General features: G+C 39.7%; 1 protein-coding gene across 1 annotated transcript; it reads left to right on the top strand.

Annotated features, from left to right (window-relative positions):
• The first annotated feature begins 1105 nt into the window (after positions 1–1105).
• On the top strand, positions 1106–13417 carry ATP6V1G3 (ATPase H+ transporting V1 subunit G3). Its single transcript, XM_064455739.1, has 3 exons — positions 1106–1422; positions 9498–9598; positions 12827–13417. The coding sequence occupies exons 1-3, from the start codon at positions 1341–1343 to the stop codon at positions 12998–13000; spliced, it is 357 nt and encodes a 118-aa protein (XP_064311809.1). The 5' UTR covers positions 1106–1340; the 3' UTR covers positions 13001–13417.
• Positions 13418–18947: the final 5530 nt, after the last annotated feature.

The raw sequence follows: 18947 nt of genomic DNA, 5'->3' as shown, positions 1-18947 counted from the left end.
AACTGCAGACAATAGTAGAGCAAGAGGCTGCTCCCTCCATTTTCCCTCAAGCCTGCAGCTATTTGGGGCAGGAAGGGGGGAACTTCATAACAACAATACACATTTCCTCATAAGGACCAGGTAACAGCCTTGTAGCAAGCAAGTTGCATGACACAGCTGCCCTAGGAAGCCCCAGAAAAGAAAGGGCCATTAGCAGAAAGCACCAAATAATTTTAATATATATATGTGTGTGTTTTATTTTACAATATATATGCAGAAATCATATATATACACACATATACATAATTGCAGCCAGAAAAACCCATTTACATCAGGTGATCTCTGGTCCTGACACAACTGTGTCAGAGGAACTTGCAGTAAATATACTTTACTCATTCTAGGAAGTATTTTTTTAAAATCTATTTTAATTATGCATCTTGACAAGTCCCCTTCCTGTGCAATGGCTGAAATACCTTTGACAGTAGGATTTGTTGTGATTTTTTAATACAATCCAAAATATGAATGTGCTGCTCATTCATGCAGTAGCTCACAAGATACTTTTCCCTACCTACCGCATGGAATGGGATGTGCACCTACGGCCACACTCACACATTCGTTTGACTGTTGTGTGTGTTAGCAGGACTTGAAAGTAAGGCCTAAACCACCAGTCCTACCTTCCCAGAGTCTGTATCTCAGAGCTAATCCCACAGCCTCCCACTCGTCTCCCTCATGGCAGATTAAAACACAGAGCATACCTCAACCACCGCAAGCTTTTTTTAAACTTTAGTCCCAGATGAATTCATTTCCAATGGAGATTTTTTTTTTAAGTGAAAAAATTCTAATGAATAATGTTAAGAAATAACACCAAACAGAAGCCTACAAGCAGTTCACTGTGTTCAACCAAAACTGCTTGTTGAATGAATCTAATTCTTCACATTCAGAGGAAGTTTTATTAAAAGGAAATTCCAAGAAACAATTTTTTTCTCAGTTCCTCTGACAAGTTTAACTATATTCTGCTTCAGCAAGAGGAGATTTTAAAAAAAAATTTAAAATACCCGTTAAACTACAAGCCACTAGGAGCACTCTTCTTTTCTTTTCCCAATGTGTTAATCGGACACCAGCTTTTCAGTGACCCTGAGGAGTAAAGAACATTCCTTTCAACGTCACTGCTGTGTGTTTCTGATTATACTAGCAGGCCTTTTTGCCCAGCAGCAATCCAGGCAGAGCTGGCTCGTTCAGCACAATCTAGAAGGCTGTTGTAATAACAGACAGAACAAAAAGCACAAGGAAGAGCCTAGCAGCTGTATAAAACTCCCTCTGAGCTCCAGTCCCTGCAGAAGTGCACTGGCCTAGCAATCAGCATGACCAGCCAGTCTCAGGGAATCCAACAGCTTCTGCAGGCAGAAAAGCGTGCCAAGGACAAACTGGAAGAAGCCAAGAAAAGTGAGTAGCTGGCCTGGTTTTACTGCAGTTTTCTACTGTAAGCTCTTCAGAATTACAGTGGCTCACAGAAAAACAACATTACTTCATCCGTATACATCACAGCTGTACTGCTCCTATTCGTTCTTGCTTGCATTAGTGCTGTGCCTTGACTGCAGCCAGGCATTTAACCAAACCTGAACATTTAGAGCTTGCTTAAAATTCTGTGTGCCTGTGTGTGTGCACACACACATGCCTTATTACATTAAAGAAGGTTTTCTTTGTTATATTCATCCTGTCAACTAGATTTATTCTTGCTTTATCTCAATGCCAATAATGTCATTAGACCCTTCCTTAGCTATTTAAAGTAGAAGCCTACAAGCCTCTGGCTGCCACCTCTGGAGGACCAGACTCCAAGCTCTCTATTTTTCTTTATAGGTCTTGTATAAATTTTTCAGTGTTCCTCTTTACTTACAAAATCTAGTAACTTCCCTTCTAATCTCATCTAGGCTTCAAAAAATGTATATGAGAACAAAGGGAGACTTCAGCACAATGATATTAATGAAAGTCACAGTCCAATCACAAGATCTGTCAGTACTGTGACAGGTCATTCCTTAAGTCTTATTATATGGCACAAGCAATTAGAAAGTGATTAAATGTTCACTTTAAAATAAATGTCTTGTTTGCTGAATGCCTAAATGCCCAGGCCAAAACATGTGTAGATATCCAATAAAAATTAACATATTTTTATTCTAGTCAAATATAAACGCAAGTAAAAATATCAATATAAAATTGAAGGTGTCTGCTAGAATTATTTCAAAGAAATAGTTCTCTTGGCAGTTTTTCCATTATCTATTTCCTTCATTTTCTGCATTCATCTCTCAGTGACTTAATGAAAGATATTGTGACCTTATTCTCCTGAATGTAGGTACCAACCACATTAGCCACTGACCTGCATTAGCAGAGAAACATTAATACTGTTTCATGGAGTTATCTCTATTTAGAAACCTGCAATAAGAAAAAATGTTGTCCTGCAGGACTCAACTAAAATGCATGAAGACGATGTCATGTGCTGCAAGAGTGTGATGAAGAAATGTATTTTGTTTTCCATGGAGAAATAGAAGCTAAAAAAAATTGTGTAGTTCCTATATGCCTTCTACACAGAAATGAGCACCACTGTGTGTTCATTAACTATTAGTGCAACATGTTAATTTGTACAACAGCACACAGAAAATAAGTAGGAGAGCAATATCCCTTCCCTGAGCACCCAGGCATTGCCTGTGTCTTGCAGAAGCAATGGCTGGGGTGGGGGGAATCTCCGCTCTTCACAAAAGAGAAGGCTCAAAAAAAAGGCATTTGGGGTTGCCTGAAACCAGGGAATAATTAAGTGATTCAACCCTTATATAGCCAAACAAGGTGCTCTCAGGGGAATGGGGTTCTTTCCTTCTCACATAGAGCAGGGGAAATGCACTGTTCCCTGAGCAAGAAGCAAGAATGTGTATGACCTGGAAAGGTACAGCCCCCAGTGGGGGTTTGGTCTGAATATAGGCTGAAGAATCAGGCCTCTAGCTTGATGTAGATTACCCTTTACTTTTGGCTTTTCATTTAGTTTGGTTTTGTTTTTAGAACCAGAAAAGTCAGATTGGCTTTCTTCTAAAACAGCCAGTTAAAAAAAGGTTTCATAAATTAAGAAACTCAAAAAATTAAAAGCATCATTATAACATAAAAGTAATGTCCGAAGACAAGTGTCTTGCAGAATCCAGACATGGTTACAGGTACATTTACTCTACTCTGCAAAAAGCATACTCCCCTGTCACTGCCTCAGCCCCACATAGAGTGCTTGTGATAAGCATAGGGCTTCTTATAGAGGAAGAATCTTCCAGACAGCTCTGAATCAGAAACTTGACTTAAACCACTGCCTACATTAGTGCCTGTGTTAGTGTTGAGGTAGGAGTTACTCAGGAGCTACAGGAAAACAGCTATTAAGAACTTCGCTATCAGTAAAAGTATCTAGAGTAAAAATATTTCACCAGTATGACTTTCTTCTCTATTACTTTTGAGGCCAAATATTTTTAATCCTTTATAAAAATTATAAAGGGAAGACAGAGCCCAGACTCTTTCTAGTGGTATCTATTGAAAGGGCAAGAGATGACAGCATAAATTATAAACAGAAGAAAACAACTCTGTAACTGTGAGGGAGGTCAAACCCAGGAATAGGCTGCCCAGAGAGGCTGTGGAGCCTCTATGCTGAGACATTCAAAACCCTCTGGATATGGCCCTGACCAAGCTTCCCCTGACAAGCCTGCCCTGTGTAGGGGCTTGGAGCGGACCCTGGAGGCCCCTTCCAGCCTCAGCAGCTCTGTGGAATCCCAAGAAAAACCTCAAGCTATTTCTAAGACATTTTGTTCCCAGGTATAGCAGATCAAGGGCAAAAAACTTCAAATAACTGCTGACATAGCATACTCATCTACAGCCTAAAGACTTTGATGGATCTTTTTGTTCTTGCTAAATACTACCAACAGTTTCAATTAGGGTGTGAAGAGCAAAGCTCTTCTGAATTTTAGATCTCATGGATCACATGAGCAAGGTCATGCCTTAATGTTTCTGATTTGGGTTTTTCTAAGGACTACTCCACCCTGGATTTTGTGCTAAACCAAGCATTATAGCTAATCTAGCAGAACAGTTATACCCAGGAAATCATTATTCCATTCAACATTACAATAGGTTTGCAGTGAAGCTACAAAATAAAAATTTAAATATTTCCACATCCTTAATATCAATATTTTTCATAGCAATGTCACTGTACCACCGTAGGTGTGTAACTAGACCAGCATAATTTAAATACTGTTGGACAAGGACAGAATGGATTCTTTTCATGCCAAATCCCATTATGCCAAGTCAGAATAACTCAAACAGTCTCTTCCCCAGAATGATTCTGCAGTTAGGTCAGCATAAAGGATTGCATAGTTTCTATGCTCAGAGACATACTAAGATAAAAGGAAATACATGAAACACAACCAATATGTCCAGTGCAGTCAGTTAACCTGTGCACACACAATTAGGAGAAACAAGGCGAGGACGTGCTGCTTCACCCCAGGGAACACCAGTCCAGATCTGCCTGGTACCAGTTCAGATCAGCAGCTTCTGCTCAGGGCCTGGCACTCTGCAGATCCAGGCTGCAAGTGAAAGCGATGAACCCGTCCAGCGAGTGGTAATGCAGTCCTGTTCCTGCTAGCCTGTACATTATGACCTCCTCTGTCACCACAAACAGCCACCGCACAACACCACTGCACAAATTAATCCAACTATTCTATTTACATTGTAATATGAGAAGAATGAAAGGCAGATCGTTCATGGGACGCAACCAGGAAAAGACATTTTTGAGGAAATGCGATTAGCAAAACTACCCTTATGCAAACCCTTCAGTGTTTACAGTTGATACTCACATAACCAGATCAAAATGTAGTGTGAACACACATAATGTTGTATATAAACAGAAAATGGGCCTAGTTTACGCTGACATATGTGCAGCTGTTTGTAATGCAAAATCTACTTTGGAAAACTGAAAAAAATAGCAAATAAATAAAATTCTATTTATCGACATGAAGCAAAGCAAAAACATAGCACTAAGGCTCCTCTGTACAGGCTTTTTCATACTTCTTGCTCAGTACCCTTTATCCTGGCTTGCCATCTCTTTCCTGTATCATTGGCTGATGTCATTTACACCTGACAAATTATTAATAGTTTGTTGGTAAATGCACACATGCAAGGCTGAAACTATTAAATTGGTTAAACACAACCCAAAATAGTCTGCAATCTTTTGGCCTTTTATATGCAGCACTGTTTTATCTATCATTTTTGCTTTAAGCATAATTTGGATCCCAGAAATAACAGCATTGTCAGAGCCAAGACATCAATTCCTGAAAATCCTTTTGGGTAAAACAAGGGAAATAAACGTGTCATGAACACTGGGTTTAGCGAAACTTGTTTTCCTATAGATTTTTGTATCTTGGCTTGAGTTTCTAGTGCCTAATAAAATAAAAACTCACATGAAAGATTCAGGAAATCAGACTAAAAACAAATGTTAATCAAAATAAGATACTGTAAACAGAATTATATCTATGGCTGTCTCTTGGATAATATCCAGGACATCTTTTATCTACTGAAAAAAAAGCTATACATACTGATCAGCTGCTTCTATTGTATTTTATTAAAAGTGCAAAATAGTCTTCTCAAAATGAGCATCCCTAAATCCCATTTTGCAGAAAATTTAACACTCTTGAAGAGAAGCGGTCCTGTTCAAACAAAATATGATTAATTTTTCGCAACTTCTTCATATGACATGATTTCTATGCAGAAACTCACCTAGAAGTGTAGATGATATATTTGAAAACAGAAAGCCAATTTTAGCATGGCAGTTTCTGGAAAATAAGATAACTTAGTGTTTGTGCAAATCAGAATGCAATATTTTTGCTTTTTAGTGTCATCTTCTTGCAAGATCTAAAAAACCTTCCACAACCTGAAAAACCTCGCCAGTTCTTTTGGATCTAACCAGATCTAGGTATTTCAGTAACCATCACAGAAATACCTAGAAAGAAGAATACAACCTTTCTCCATGCTAATAACACCTTCCCAGGTTAGGTAAGAAAAGCTAATACAAGGCTGACTGGTTACCGACAGTTGGTTAAGATTTGGACAATTTGACATGATGCCTAGAAATTTATAGGCTGTCAACTACCATAACCGTGGGCAAGGAAACCAGGCATAGCACAGCTGCTTTGCTGTTCCCCATCTTCAGGGATGGGAAGGAGGAACAAAGGAGCAGCAGCAAACCTGGCCCCCACAGTATGCCCTCTGGGGCAAATGTCTACTCAAACTTGGAGCTTTCTGTACCTCACCTTTATGATCCTAGAGGAAATGCCATAGGGACAGGTTAGTTCACCCATCCTCCTGTATTTCTTGCCCTCTTTTTGCATGATCTTGGCTGAATTTCAATGGTCTTGAATTTCCTTCAGTGTGTAAGGTTTGATTTCAGCTTGGCTGTGCTTTGCAGAGAATCCCATCCAGAAGATCAGTTAAGGCTTTGAAAAGGCAATCCTGTATTGCACAACTAAGGTAGCAGACAAGTGGTTAATAACAGACTGATTAATTAATTTTGGTTTGTCTCTAGTGAAACAGCAGGTTAAGCTCTAGTTTCTGCTTAACTTAATCAGGTGCAGCATATGTACTATCGCATATGTCGGCAGTTGCCGATTCTGTCCACAACGTTGTTGAACTAGCAGTAATTTACTCACAGCTTTTCCACTTAATTAAATAGGAAGCAGCAGGTTCCTGCTGTGCCAATCCTAAAGGCACCGTGGAAAAATGAAATGGCTGCCACCCTACAGTGACACCCTATGTATTGTGCTTACTCCAGTGCACTGTCAAGAGCTGACATGTATGTATATATATGCTTTTTGGTTCACTAGCTACATTGTCAGAGGCAAATGAACTGTTGTTTCACAGTTAATCTCTTTCCATTTTGTGCATTTTAAATGAATTTATTTATCTATCCGGTGGCCAAATATGCAACATATTTACTACAGATGGCCCCCCAGATGGATTTTGAAATTAAAATCCCACTGATTTTGAAATAATTTAATTTGCTATAGAGATCCTGTTCCTCAGCTGGTGAAATTGGCAGAGCTTCATCATAGTCAGTCCCCCCCAACTTCCAGCTCCAGAGAATCACCCCCAGCACAGCTCCTAGAGGAAACTCTATAAAAGGCTGATCAGCTTGAAATTTGCAGAGGACAATAAGGGAATCTTCAAAATACAGACCTAAACCTGCTTCCAAATGTTGTTGTCCAGACTGATGTCAGGTTTTTACAGAAACCTGTCAGTTCATGCCTACTGGTCCCAAGACTTCATACCATGAGTGGCAGAAGATGAGGGAAATAGCCCTTATCAAACAAATACAAACTCTTGGAAAGTACATGCTACGTTTTAAACTGCTTCTCTGCCCCTTTATACATAAGACCAGTGCCTCTGTGGCAGAAGGACTCTGAGAAATATAATTAACTACACAAGAGAGCACTGCACTGATGAACCATCACTAAAGCTATCTAGTTCCTCACCAGGTTGCTCCTTCCTGTAAAAAGCCTTTATACAGTCATGCAGCCCAGGCCCCACAATAAACACATCCACAAAATCAAACAGCCTAGGAAACAAGACTTTAAACGGAAATCCACATTTCAGGCACCTCTCTGCTTGTACTCACCCATGTGCAGATAATGACTTCAGAAGGAGCCATCAACTGGGCAAATAATTTACTGCTGGATCAGGCATTTTACCCAGACTTTTGTTGAATCTCAGATGTATCCAAAACAACAGCCTTCCTCCCAAGATTCAGCTTCCTCATTGTGCCTTGCTCAGTGAAAGCAGACTGCTATATGCCACACCTGGTAAGGCTTCAGAAGCCCAGCACAGGTGTAACCGATCCAATGTAGCAGCCTGGAGAAAATAAATCAGAAACATTTATCTTTCTAGCCTAGTTGGAGAATGCTCCTTAGGATTTCAGAAAACGTACTATTTTGAATTTTCATGCTTGAATTGAAAGGTTTTTTAAAAAAAAATCACACCAAACTTAAAAAAGCATTCATACTGTTCAGCGATATTACGTAGGTGGTTACAATAGGTAAATAAATAAATGGATGTTTCACCCATCAGAACAAGATGCCTTTTTCAGTTGCCTAGCCTCCATTCTCTCATCCTTGTTATATCTTAGTTAAAGCAACTAAGCAATAGCTTTTTCAGCCATCGAAGATATTTCTCCTGTTAAGAAAAGGGAGTAAGCTTATCCCCTCCCCCTCCTAAAGTTCTGGTTGTACAGCAGAGAGACCCCCAAAATCAGCATCAGCCCAGGTATCTCAAACATATCAGCTCTCAATGCAAGAGGTTTACAGCCCCATCAGTTAGAAGATGACTTTTTCCTCACAAAGTAGCATAGTAGGGTCCTGTGGAGATCCATGCAACTTTACCAGCTTTATATAAAACAGGTGGAGATGCATCATTGTGGGGTGGTTATGGCCTGTCCAACACTTGCTTCATGTAAAAACTTAAGTATCACATTCCCATAAAACCTTTTACTCCTACCCTTTACATAATATCCTTGCTAGACCCAGGAACTACCTTATGCCCAGCCCTGCAATTAGTGACATGGGCTTGATTTGAAAAACCCTCAGCACTTTACCAAAGACAAAGTGACTATTCACAGTGAACAAAATTAAGTATGTAAACAAGCCTGTTCAGGAGGAAGGTTCTAGTTTCCACTACAGCCTAAAATGTCACCTCACCGATCACTCTCCTGTTGAAAAAGAAAACAAAACAAAAAAAAAAAAAAGAAAAAAGAAAAAAAAGACTTTTTAATCACTTTCATATTTTCTATGCATTGGAGGGGACACCATTGACCTCCTTTTCCTCTTAAACACTCACCTCTGCATGTAACAAATGTTGGGGGGAAAGGGTGGGGGAGAAGAGGACAAAGCCTGAAGGTTGCAACTATTTGGTAGTGGTTAAGATGTATCTTGCAGTACTTTGGAAATCTGCCAGCTCTAAGCAGAATCCAGTTGGTGTGGGATGAAGGGATGCTGGCAACCAATCCATACAGCAAATCTTACAGAATAACGTCTTTTCCCATCAGTGACAACTAAAATCTGTTATCTGGCTGCTACTATTGCTGATGAAGGAAAGATAGATATTTATTTAAACACCAAGCTGTGATTTAAAAAAAAGGCATTTGTGCTATGAGAGAACATGTGTAGTTGCAAAAAGACTTATATTGTTAGCAAACCAACAAGATTTTCATTTGATGTGTGCTCTCCCACCACAGGGTGTCGGTCTCAGAAGATGGGTACTTGTGTGGCTGGCTTTCAATGAAGTACCCTACCTAAATCACTTTGGCTCTTCTAACCATTCTTGTGCAAATAAAGCTGCTGTTGACTTTACTCGAAGCTTTGACCATTTTACTATGCCATGTAAAATACCACTGATTTAGAGAGATTCATTTTTTGGGATACAGTGACAAGTGTGAAGTAAATCCCCATTTCTTCCCCCATCAGGAAAGGGAAAGAGGCTGAGACAGGCCAAAGAAGAAGCCATAGCAGAGATAGATCACTACCGGTTACAGAGGGAGAAGGAATTTAGGAACAAGCAAACAAATGTAAGTAAGAAACCTGCATATGTTCTTTTGTAGTGTCAATCTGCTCAATGGTAAAACGAATTGCTTCACACAGCGTTACATGGCGATTTCTGCAAACCGATGTGGTCATACCCATTAAACACAGAGATATCACCTATGATGTGCATATGCCTCATTTTGACTTCATAGGCTTCGAATGCATTTGTGGAAGGTATTGTGAACTTTCACCACTAAAATTGTCCAGATTCTATACTTGCTTGTGCTTTGAAGACATCTCTCCCTTAAAGAAAAATACCTTTGAGTCCTCTTTCTTTACCTCCAGACAGACGTCATTCCTGTCTTGAAACTGGAGGTTTCAGTCAGGTGGATGTTGCAATAAAAGCAAAGATTTAAAACCTTTCTATTTCTGTTCCACTTCAGCTGACTTTGCATACAAGACAGCATCTTTGGTGAACCGAAATCACCAAAACTTTGGAGTTTTTCACTACATTTTCATAGTAAAAGTGCTCTGGCTGATATTTTCAAATCTGAAATATAGCACATTTTACATATTTATTGCCACCTTGCAGTTTTCTCTAGTATTTTCATGAAGGTTCACAAACCATTCTCTTTTTACTTGGTGACCTTCCTCTTATGTTTTTGTTCTTGTTTTTCCCCAATTGTTTTGTGCAAAGGCAAGAAAACTACATGTGCAAAAGCAGCCACAAAGAAAAAAAAAAAAAAAGCCAAAAAGGTCAAATAAAAACTGCTTTACAAACCTGTCATTTCAGTCACACTTCACATAAAACATTTTCCAGCAGAGATCACAAGCCTTAGGAACAGATATACACACAAAGTCTCTAACATACACTGCCAGCCTCCAGACAGACTGTCACACAGCCAGGCCATGGAATTGTCTCACAAGTACAATTTCAGATGTTTACTGACACTAAAATAAAGTAAAAACACCTCTAAAAATTTTTCAACTTTTCAGTCAAGCCAGACTTCTTGTTTTACATCTGAAATAGCAGAAAAGAAAAAACGACACTTTGGTGTGAGCTCAAATTTTTCATCACAAACAAAATGAAAGCTGCAGGGAAAGGCCAGTGTTTGTCGACTGAACGTTTCACACAAGCAGGACAGAGCACATATTGCTCCTCAAATGACAGCATGTTGTACAAGATCATTGCAGTCCTCCTTCACGTTCCCTGACCCCATTATGTCGAACATTTATCTACCCAGACAAATGTCATCATTATTAACCTGTGCCTGGAAGGCAGTTAGGAGTTCCAGCTAAGCCAGTTGAGAGGGAAGTCTGATGCCCAGTTCAGTTTACTGGCTCAGGTGTTTGGATGCAAGTGTTTTTAATTCTTTGTCACAGTGTCATTTAATATTATTCTTCCTCTTACTCTGTGTTGCTGTATCCAAACTGGGGTAAATTTTCTTATACCATGAGATGTTCCGCATCAGTCCAGAATGAAGAACAGCAGCAACAGAAAATAACGATTAATTTGAGGTTAGAGTGACAATACGCAGTCTCTTTTTTCAAAATATACAAAATGTAAGCCCTGATCTCAGGCCAATTTTTCTAGTGTTCATGGTGCTTGTACCCAGGGTCTGAGATCACCAAACTCTGGAAATGTGCAGCCTAGTTCTGAATTTTATGGCTTCCAAGGTAATGTAACATTTTAGCGACTATGGAATGACACTAGCATAAAATCAGTATGGGCAAAATAAGGGACAGACCTTCAAGGTCAGCGGAAATCATAGACTAAGCAGAACATTGTCTGCATTCTGACAAGGAAAAGTCTTCAAATTCAGAAGCAGAAAAGGGGGGGAAAAATAGGTAGAATAGTAAGAATCTACTATCTCAAGTTATAGTATTAGCATGAACTGAGAGAGCAGGTTCCCAGTCTACAGAGGCTCTTCTTAAAATTATAATACTTTTCTTGAGGTTTTTCAGAAGTATTTAGTAGCTGGATAACATGCAACCATCCAGGATCTCTAGAAAGTTATTTTCCCCAGTGGAAAAAATCAGCTTCATAAATCTGGTCTAAGCTGTACAATCTTTCCCACATGAGACCTTTACAACTTGTCTAAAAGCTAAAATGAAATGTCAGCTAAAAATAGTTACTATAGAAAACTGTAATCTTTTCCTGATATTTACAATTATGTCTATGTCCTATATTTCTTCCAAATCAGAAAGTGTTTTAACATCTGGATTATGGACAAATGTCTTATTACATTGCCAGGTACTGATAAACAGACTTGCAAAGGTGATTTGTGCAGAAGATCTTAATTCAGCTGCTTTTCTTTCTTTTAAGGACTAAGTTGGGCTGAAATCACATGGGAAATAAAGCTAACGACTCCTCCCTTGTCTCTGGTCATCCTCTAGGTATCCCACTAACATCACAGGTTAGCTTCACAGTTGCTAGTCCACCCCAGAGAACCATGGCAGGAACAAGAAGAATATGTTACTTATTCCTTTCCTACTCTGTCAGTGTGCAGAAATGTCTTCTGCTTTCCCCTGTGGAATTCTTTAGCTGGAAACCAATTTCTCTGCCGGTATCTGAAGGACTTTTCCATAAGGGAAGAATTCAAGGGATGCTGGGGAAGTGGGGGAGGAGGGAACAAAGTCACAGATTTGGAACGTGTGCATCTGTTTATAACATAACCTTGCTAAAATGTTCAGCGAGTCTAGAGTCAATTAAATTCTAAGCGACTGTCCTGATATTAACTGTGCCAGAAGCTGTCGGGTATTTTGCCAGAGAAGAAAATGTAACATTAGAAGACCTTGTCTGAGGCCTGTTGAGGGTTATACATCACTAGCTGTTTAAGACATTTCAAGTACTCTGAAACTATAATTATGCATTGTCAGGAAGGCTTTCCCATGTTTTTCTTCTTAGCCGCGCTCACACTCATTCTCAGGGAGGCCAAATGAAGAACACTGGTGATAGAACTTAGTTGACTAGTCATTAAAATAGAAAACAAATTAAAAGGAGTGATATAAAAGACAAAACATGTACAATGTTGTTCCCACAGTGAGCTGGGAAACTTTCATTGCATGGGGAGATTCCCATTGCTAATAGCATATGAAAGAGTTCCCTTTAACCCTGGTTTTATGCGTATAGTTCAACCTAGATCATACCCTACCAGTTAGGAAGCACTGTGACACGTTTGCATTATGTTTATTCTAGATGAAGAAGAAAAGTACAGTAAACGTAGTCATATATAACCCTTTATTTTGCTCAGAGGACTTCTGCTTTTCAGGTAATGGGCTCCCAAGGTAACCTCTCTGCTAAAATAGAAGAGCAAACAACAGAAACCATCCGAAACCTCACTAGCAGCTACCACAAGAACATGGAGAGCATGATGAAAAAGCTTTTGAGCACAATATATGACATCAACCCTGAAGTTCACCCAAACTTCAGACATGCAGTTTAAGATCTATTGATGCGCTGGGGAAGGATGTTTATAAAAAGTAGCCTTCTTTCTTGATAAGCATAAATATTTCCTCATTTATTGTTTCTGTATGTGTAAGAAAACAAGAACACTAAAGCCAAAAGCACACAGTTCCACATAGGCTTTTGATGTGACAAGAATTATACAGCATTTCACAAGCTTTTGTTGGAATATTGTTTCCTGTTGGTAGCTAAGCTGCTGTCATTTAGACAGGGGCAAGTCAACAACAGCAGAATAAAGGATTATTTGACACCAGCAGCTTTTCAGTGGGAGTCTCTATTCCTTTTCTCTTATAAAATGTTCTGTACTAGGTTGTGGTGTTGTATAAAGTCTGTTTATCCCAATCTTTATTGTACTTCAAGTCACGTGAAATAGAATACCATAAAAACTTAAAATAAAGCATTCCTATCTTCCTTGTGACACACAGAGTGGTCAGGTTATGGAACATATAAGAACTCTGTAGCTTTTAATCAAAAAGAATAGGTCAAAACATTTTCAATTTTTATATGCTAATTCAAAGCAAAATATAGCTGACTTGTACAGAATTATGTTCAAAAACCATACTCAAAGTATTGCTCTGTTGTTTAAGTACACCACAAACTTTATATAGCATTGTTAAGTCTGAAAAATTAGAATAGGAGTAATCATTATTTATGAAATTGCTTTGGTTCAAGGCGCAAACTAGCACATCCATCATTACCTATACAGTTACACGAAAAACACAGGAATCCACAGGCTCAAACTCTACACCAGTTACATTAAATGGTACCCTAATTCACAGGTTATTCACAGAAATCACGTCAGTTAGAGCTCACTTCTGTTACCCTAAGTGACCTTGAGTAATACTTCCCTCTGCAATGGCACAGATTTCCCTTAGAATAAATTCTACTGAAGTTAGGAAAATACAATATGATCTAGTGCTTTCAAGGTGAAGCCCATTAAACCTGATGGGAGGCACTGATGAAGTGGGGTCTGGCACATACCTGCATCATGAACCCCCTTAATGTCTTGTCTCCATTACAAAATTACACTGAATTAGGAAAGAAGCTTGAGAAATTGCAATGACTAGCAAATAATAGCCATGATTTTCAGTCCACGTAGACACAGACAAATCATTTCAATTTCACAGCAGCTAGTCATAGGCAATCTGCTCTTCCAGAGAGGTTTACACAGCTGACATGCTGTCATGTGTAAAATGACCGTAAAGCTGTAGTCGACTTAATGTCAGCAAACATGACTCCTCAAGGCTGTGCCTGGATGCTACATAATCTCCAAGCTCTGGTTGTTACAGTCTCCTGTGCTTCATTATATTCTCTGGGGATGCAAGGATGCCGAGGAATGGGAAAGAGACTAGAAATCCTACTGACATCAGCTGAAAGGCTCATTTATTTAGGAATGCTTGGAATCAAGCTGTGATAGGCTTTGATTTACTGAGGGGATGAGGGAGCTCCAGTCCCAGCCTATGCACACAAGCCAATGCAGGCACCCTCCTGCACACCACAGGGCAGTCAGGATTGCCGCACTGCCTAGGCATACATGCCCCTAGTTTGGGTCATGGCTGCAGTCCTGGTATAGCACTCAGCTGTGAAGCATGTATTTTCTGTGAACTTAAACAGTCACCCAGGTGGACACTAATCTCTCACAAGAACCCACTGCAGTGTTCAGGACTGCTCCTCTTTCCCTTCTGGGCTACCTCTGCAACCTTTCTACCAGTTATCTCTTCTATACATACAGAAATGTTGCAGGTTCAGTTGCAGAACTAAAGCAATGGCATTTCCATTGCCAGCTGTATGGGATAACAATATACACCCCTGTATGGCAAGAGCAAAATTGCCCCAGCATGGTGGGCAGCAAACTAGAGAAGCAGCTTTTCAGGACACCAGCAACCCAGATTACATGAAATAAAGCTTTGTCTTCCTGTGCTGCCCTGCTTCTTTTTATGACATTCCCCCTTTCCCTCATTCTTGCCAAAATCTGTCTTCTGTCCCCAACAGCTTCTCTTGCAAAACTTCTGCCCTCCTTTCAAGGCTACTCTCTACCCTTCTGGTCCTAAGGGCCACAAACGCATCTCTTATTTAAGTCTTCTTTAAAATACATTATCACACGAATACACTCTCCTTGACATGGTGGGGGACAGCAGAAGTCACCAGCAGTGTGGATGAGCACTGCCTGGAGGGGACGGCACAGCTGTGCCATCTTCCACACAGTGACACTGCACTGCAATGATGGCAATGACCTGCCTGTACCCTTGGTATCACCTGCACACCTGAGATATATATTGGGTCTTAAGTACTCAAACTTTCTAATGTGATTATTTTCTCAAACTGTGGCCAGAATGAAGAGCTACCACTGATGGAAAAGGAATTAATTTGTTATGATTAGCTCTTTGATCTTGAGAGATATAAATCTGAGAGCTTTGGGCGCTCTCCGCGTTTACTCTCCTTTACGTTCATTCCTATTCTGGACAGGGAAAGGGTTGTTATACCACCACTTTTAGCTGTACAGAGGTAAAGGCCAAATTGGGCAAGATATTCCATTTTTTTAAAAAAGAAGAGTGTAAAGTACCAGTTGCCTCAATGGAATATTGAGGTGCCAAGAAAATGCCTGCTGAATTTACAAGTGCACAAATATCTTGCATGTGACATTCACGTATTCAGGATAATGGCAAATAATCATTCCACACAGAAGAACACTAAATAATAGAAGCAATGAGGTTTAATTTCAAAATGCTCTCAAATGTGTAAAAAAAAGTAAAAATGCTTGCTCTGTATTAGCAGTTACCTACCACGGACGACTACAAATGACTCGTCAGATCACCCTTGAGCAAATCAAGCTCTTGACGTTTAACCAGTCAGTTCAGTGACGACTGTAAGGGACTTGACCACACATTCCCTTTCCCCCCCAGTGATGTGCTACTTACTGCGACTCACATTCCCAGCTTGTCCTCTGCCATTCCAGTCCCCAGGGAAGTGCCCAGTGCTGTCCCCACTTGCCCCACTCCCTGGCTGGGGTGGGACAGGCCCTGGCTGCCAGGTCCTGCCCTGCCATCCCCTGGGGAGCATCCCCAGACTCCAGGGAGGCCCCAGTCCTCACAGTGCCCTGACACACTGTTACCTAATAGGTACCAATGCAATTGCCAAATAAAATGGCAACATCTCACATATCACAATACAAGCAAAACTAAGAAATAGAAAGCCACATACAGAGAGCATGCATGCCTTTGTAAATCTTTTTTTCAAAGATCTCTGAAATCAGGGTCTTAGCAAACACCTGAAGACCTCCTATGAAGGTTTGCATCTCCCCAGCCACGCTCTTCCTTTGAAAACAGTGGTTACCTGACCATGACACCATTTCAGACAGAGAAATTTTCTTCATGTCACTGGAAGCCAAACTCTGTAAGGAGCAACTATTATCCTCCCTGCCCAGTGATAACTGTAGATAGCAACGGGGATTAGCACTTGCAGTATTTCAATTAGTATCTTCTAATTATCAATAAATCAGTAATCAATAAACTGAAAGGAGCTGATTCAAGGTCTATGTCTGATCACATCAAAATCAACTGCAAAACACTCACACTGTGAGATATTAGGACTGAAACAACAAACTCAGGAGTTTCCTTGATCGGCCAAACTCTACAGTGACTTACAAGAGAGGGTTAACAAGGCTTTTGTTGTCTGAAAAAGAAAAGCTGTATTATACAATGACTAAATCCACTAATTAAAGTGCCTGAAACAACAAATAGTGGAAAAGATCAGACCAGTGGAAAGTACAAACTGTTTTATACAACTCATAACATGGTTTGGGCTGAATTTCTCTGGCTGTTTTCCCTCAGTGTTCTCCTTTGAGTTATAATATATGAGGATCTAGTGATGTGATTCCCAGTCATGGGTGATGAGGGAAGATATCTGAACTCCTGCAGGTAAGACAGAATATCTTTCAAGTCTAAATAAAGTAAAATAAAACAGAAATGAAGAAGTAATACTATGCTTTACATAGAGGCTTTCTATTGACTTTCTCATTAATTTCTGAAGAGTTTGGAAGCTGAGATTTGGAAAGTCAGAACCAGGTGTTAATCTATTACATGGATTATGATATTAACTGAAATCAGATTTCATTCTTGTACATAATTGCATCAATTATTTTTTCCATATTAAAATATACTTGGAAATTTATATAATCTGTAAAACATAAGTCATTCTTGTAATTGATCCTATGTAGGGATGTAAGTGTATGTGTGAAGCTCTTTACAGAACAAAATATTTCAGTCTGACTTACAAGGTTTTGTAGTTCAAGGACTGTGTGCGATTTCTCCGTATAAGATGGGACGAGATGAGCTGCTGTTGCAGAGCTCAGGAACTACAGCAGGACAGGTGACAACAGGCTGCCATGACATGCAATCACCAGAGATGTGAACCCACAGATACGTACTTCCTTGCCCAGAAGCATCTTTAACCGCAGACAAAGCAGAAGAGACATCTATGCGTAAGGATTTATTGAGCATCCCTGCAGCAAGGGGCTGTGTCGAACTTTGGGTACATACCTAGGCAGGGTTACACTTCAGACTGATTCTGGGTATGAAATAGAAATATGTTCTTAGGCTACTGAGCAATACCTTCCAACATTTGCTGGGGCATTGCCTATTAGCTACATTGACAGGCAGGATATACTGCCATCAATTAAAGATATCACTATTGTGAAATAGTAACAGTTCTTATAAAAGAGAGAACGACCTTTGCCCCTATAGTCTGATTAATGGGAAGATATTACCTTCAACCGGAATTTCTCTTAACTAAAACCGTATGAGTGTGCTGCTCCTTTCAGCTATGGATTTGTTTTTTCTCAAATAATAGCATGCAGATTAATCAAATGTTATTTAGACACAATTCTTCTTCAGTCCCAGCCACTCGTCAGGTTTCCTACTGTAGGATGTCTTCACCAAAAGACTAACCTGTGACAATCACACCTGTGTGGCATATCATCATCACCTTCTCCATACCCTGGGGGAAAGAACATTCCCTGACTGTCCAACAACTGAATGGGGAGCCAGGTGCTACTGAAAATAAATGTAAGGGGAGCAAAGGATACAGGGCAAAGATTTTGGGGTGACAGCAGCAATTCCAGTTGTTTTGCATTCCAGGAACCCCCCACAATTATGTGTTGATTAAGTAGGAACCTTGAATATTATGTAAAGCTTTGTTCTGCTTCATATATACAATGCAGATACTTCACAGAAATAGAGGAAGTGCCTGTTACAGAACGCACAAGTGTCATATTCCTGCCAGGTTCACAGTGGCCTGTCCTTCGCAGATTTGATTATCCCATGTTTTATGGTGGTAGAAGGCACTTCAAACCCTGAGTCTTCCCCAAGGAATGTTAACACATGTTAGAAGTACGTGGCCCAGCCAGTATTACTACAAAACACTTGGAAAATGTTACATCAGAGTACTATTAATACACCCTATTGCACTTACAGGACATGACTGCATGTGGAAAATCTGATGACTTGCAAGCTTATTAACTTACTGAGATTCCTCTTTGCTTTTATGAAAGATACGCCACAACTGGATTACCTAACCCAGGGTGATTCCTGAAAGTCCCTCTTGCCCCAGATACCTGATTTATTTACAGGTACATCAGACTCCAATATGCTACCAAATTTCCATATCACTTTTGGAAAAACAGAAATTTTGAGTAGAGCTTTGCTCCAAAAACTGCTAGCTTGGTTAAAAACAAGATTTACATGAAATATCATGCCAGAAAAATGACCTCAATACCTCAAAACAGACTTTGCTTTAAGAAAAAGTATTTATAATTCAATTCACTAGTAACCAACCAAATAGCATACATATCAATATAAAACAGATCAGCAATGTCAATATAACCTAATTTGTATAACCTCCTCTCCACATATTTCATGTGAATACTTACT

The sequence above is a fragment of the Phalacrocorax carbo genome, chromosome 6, assembly GCF_963921805.1.
Source record: "Phalacrocorax carbo chromosome 6, bPhaCar2.1, whole genome shotgun sequence".
In the NCBI taxonomy this organism is placed as follows: Eukaryota; Metazoa; Chordata; class Aves; order Suliformes; family Phalacrocoracidae; genus Phalacrocorax; species Phalacrocorax carbo.
The sequence above is the reverse complement of the archived record's forward strand: the minus strand, read 5'-3'. Positions and strand labels throughout refer to the sequence as shown.

Excerpts from the sequence above, each read along its gene's own strand:
- ATP6V1G3 (XM_064455739.1), top strand. The coding sequence starts at position 1,341 with ATGACCAGCCAGTCTCAGGGAATCCAACAGCTTCTGCAGGCAGAAAAG. Across the intron at positions 1,423-9,497 it reads ACTGGAAGAAGCCAAGAAAA|GAAAGGGAAAGAGGCTGAGA; the intron begins GTGAGTAGCTGG and ends TTCCCCCATCAG. Across the intron at positions 9,599-12,826 it reads TTAGGAACAAGCAAACAAAT|GTAATGGGCTCCCAAGGTAA; the intron begins GTAAGTAAGAAA and ends TCTGCTTTTCAG.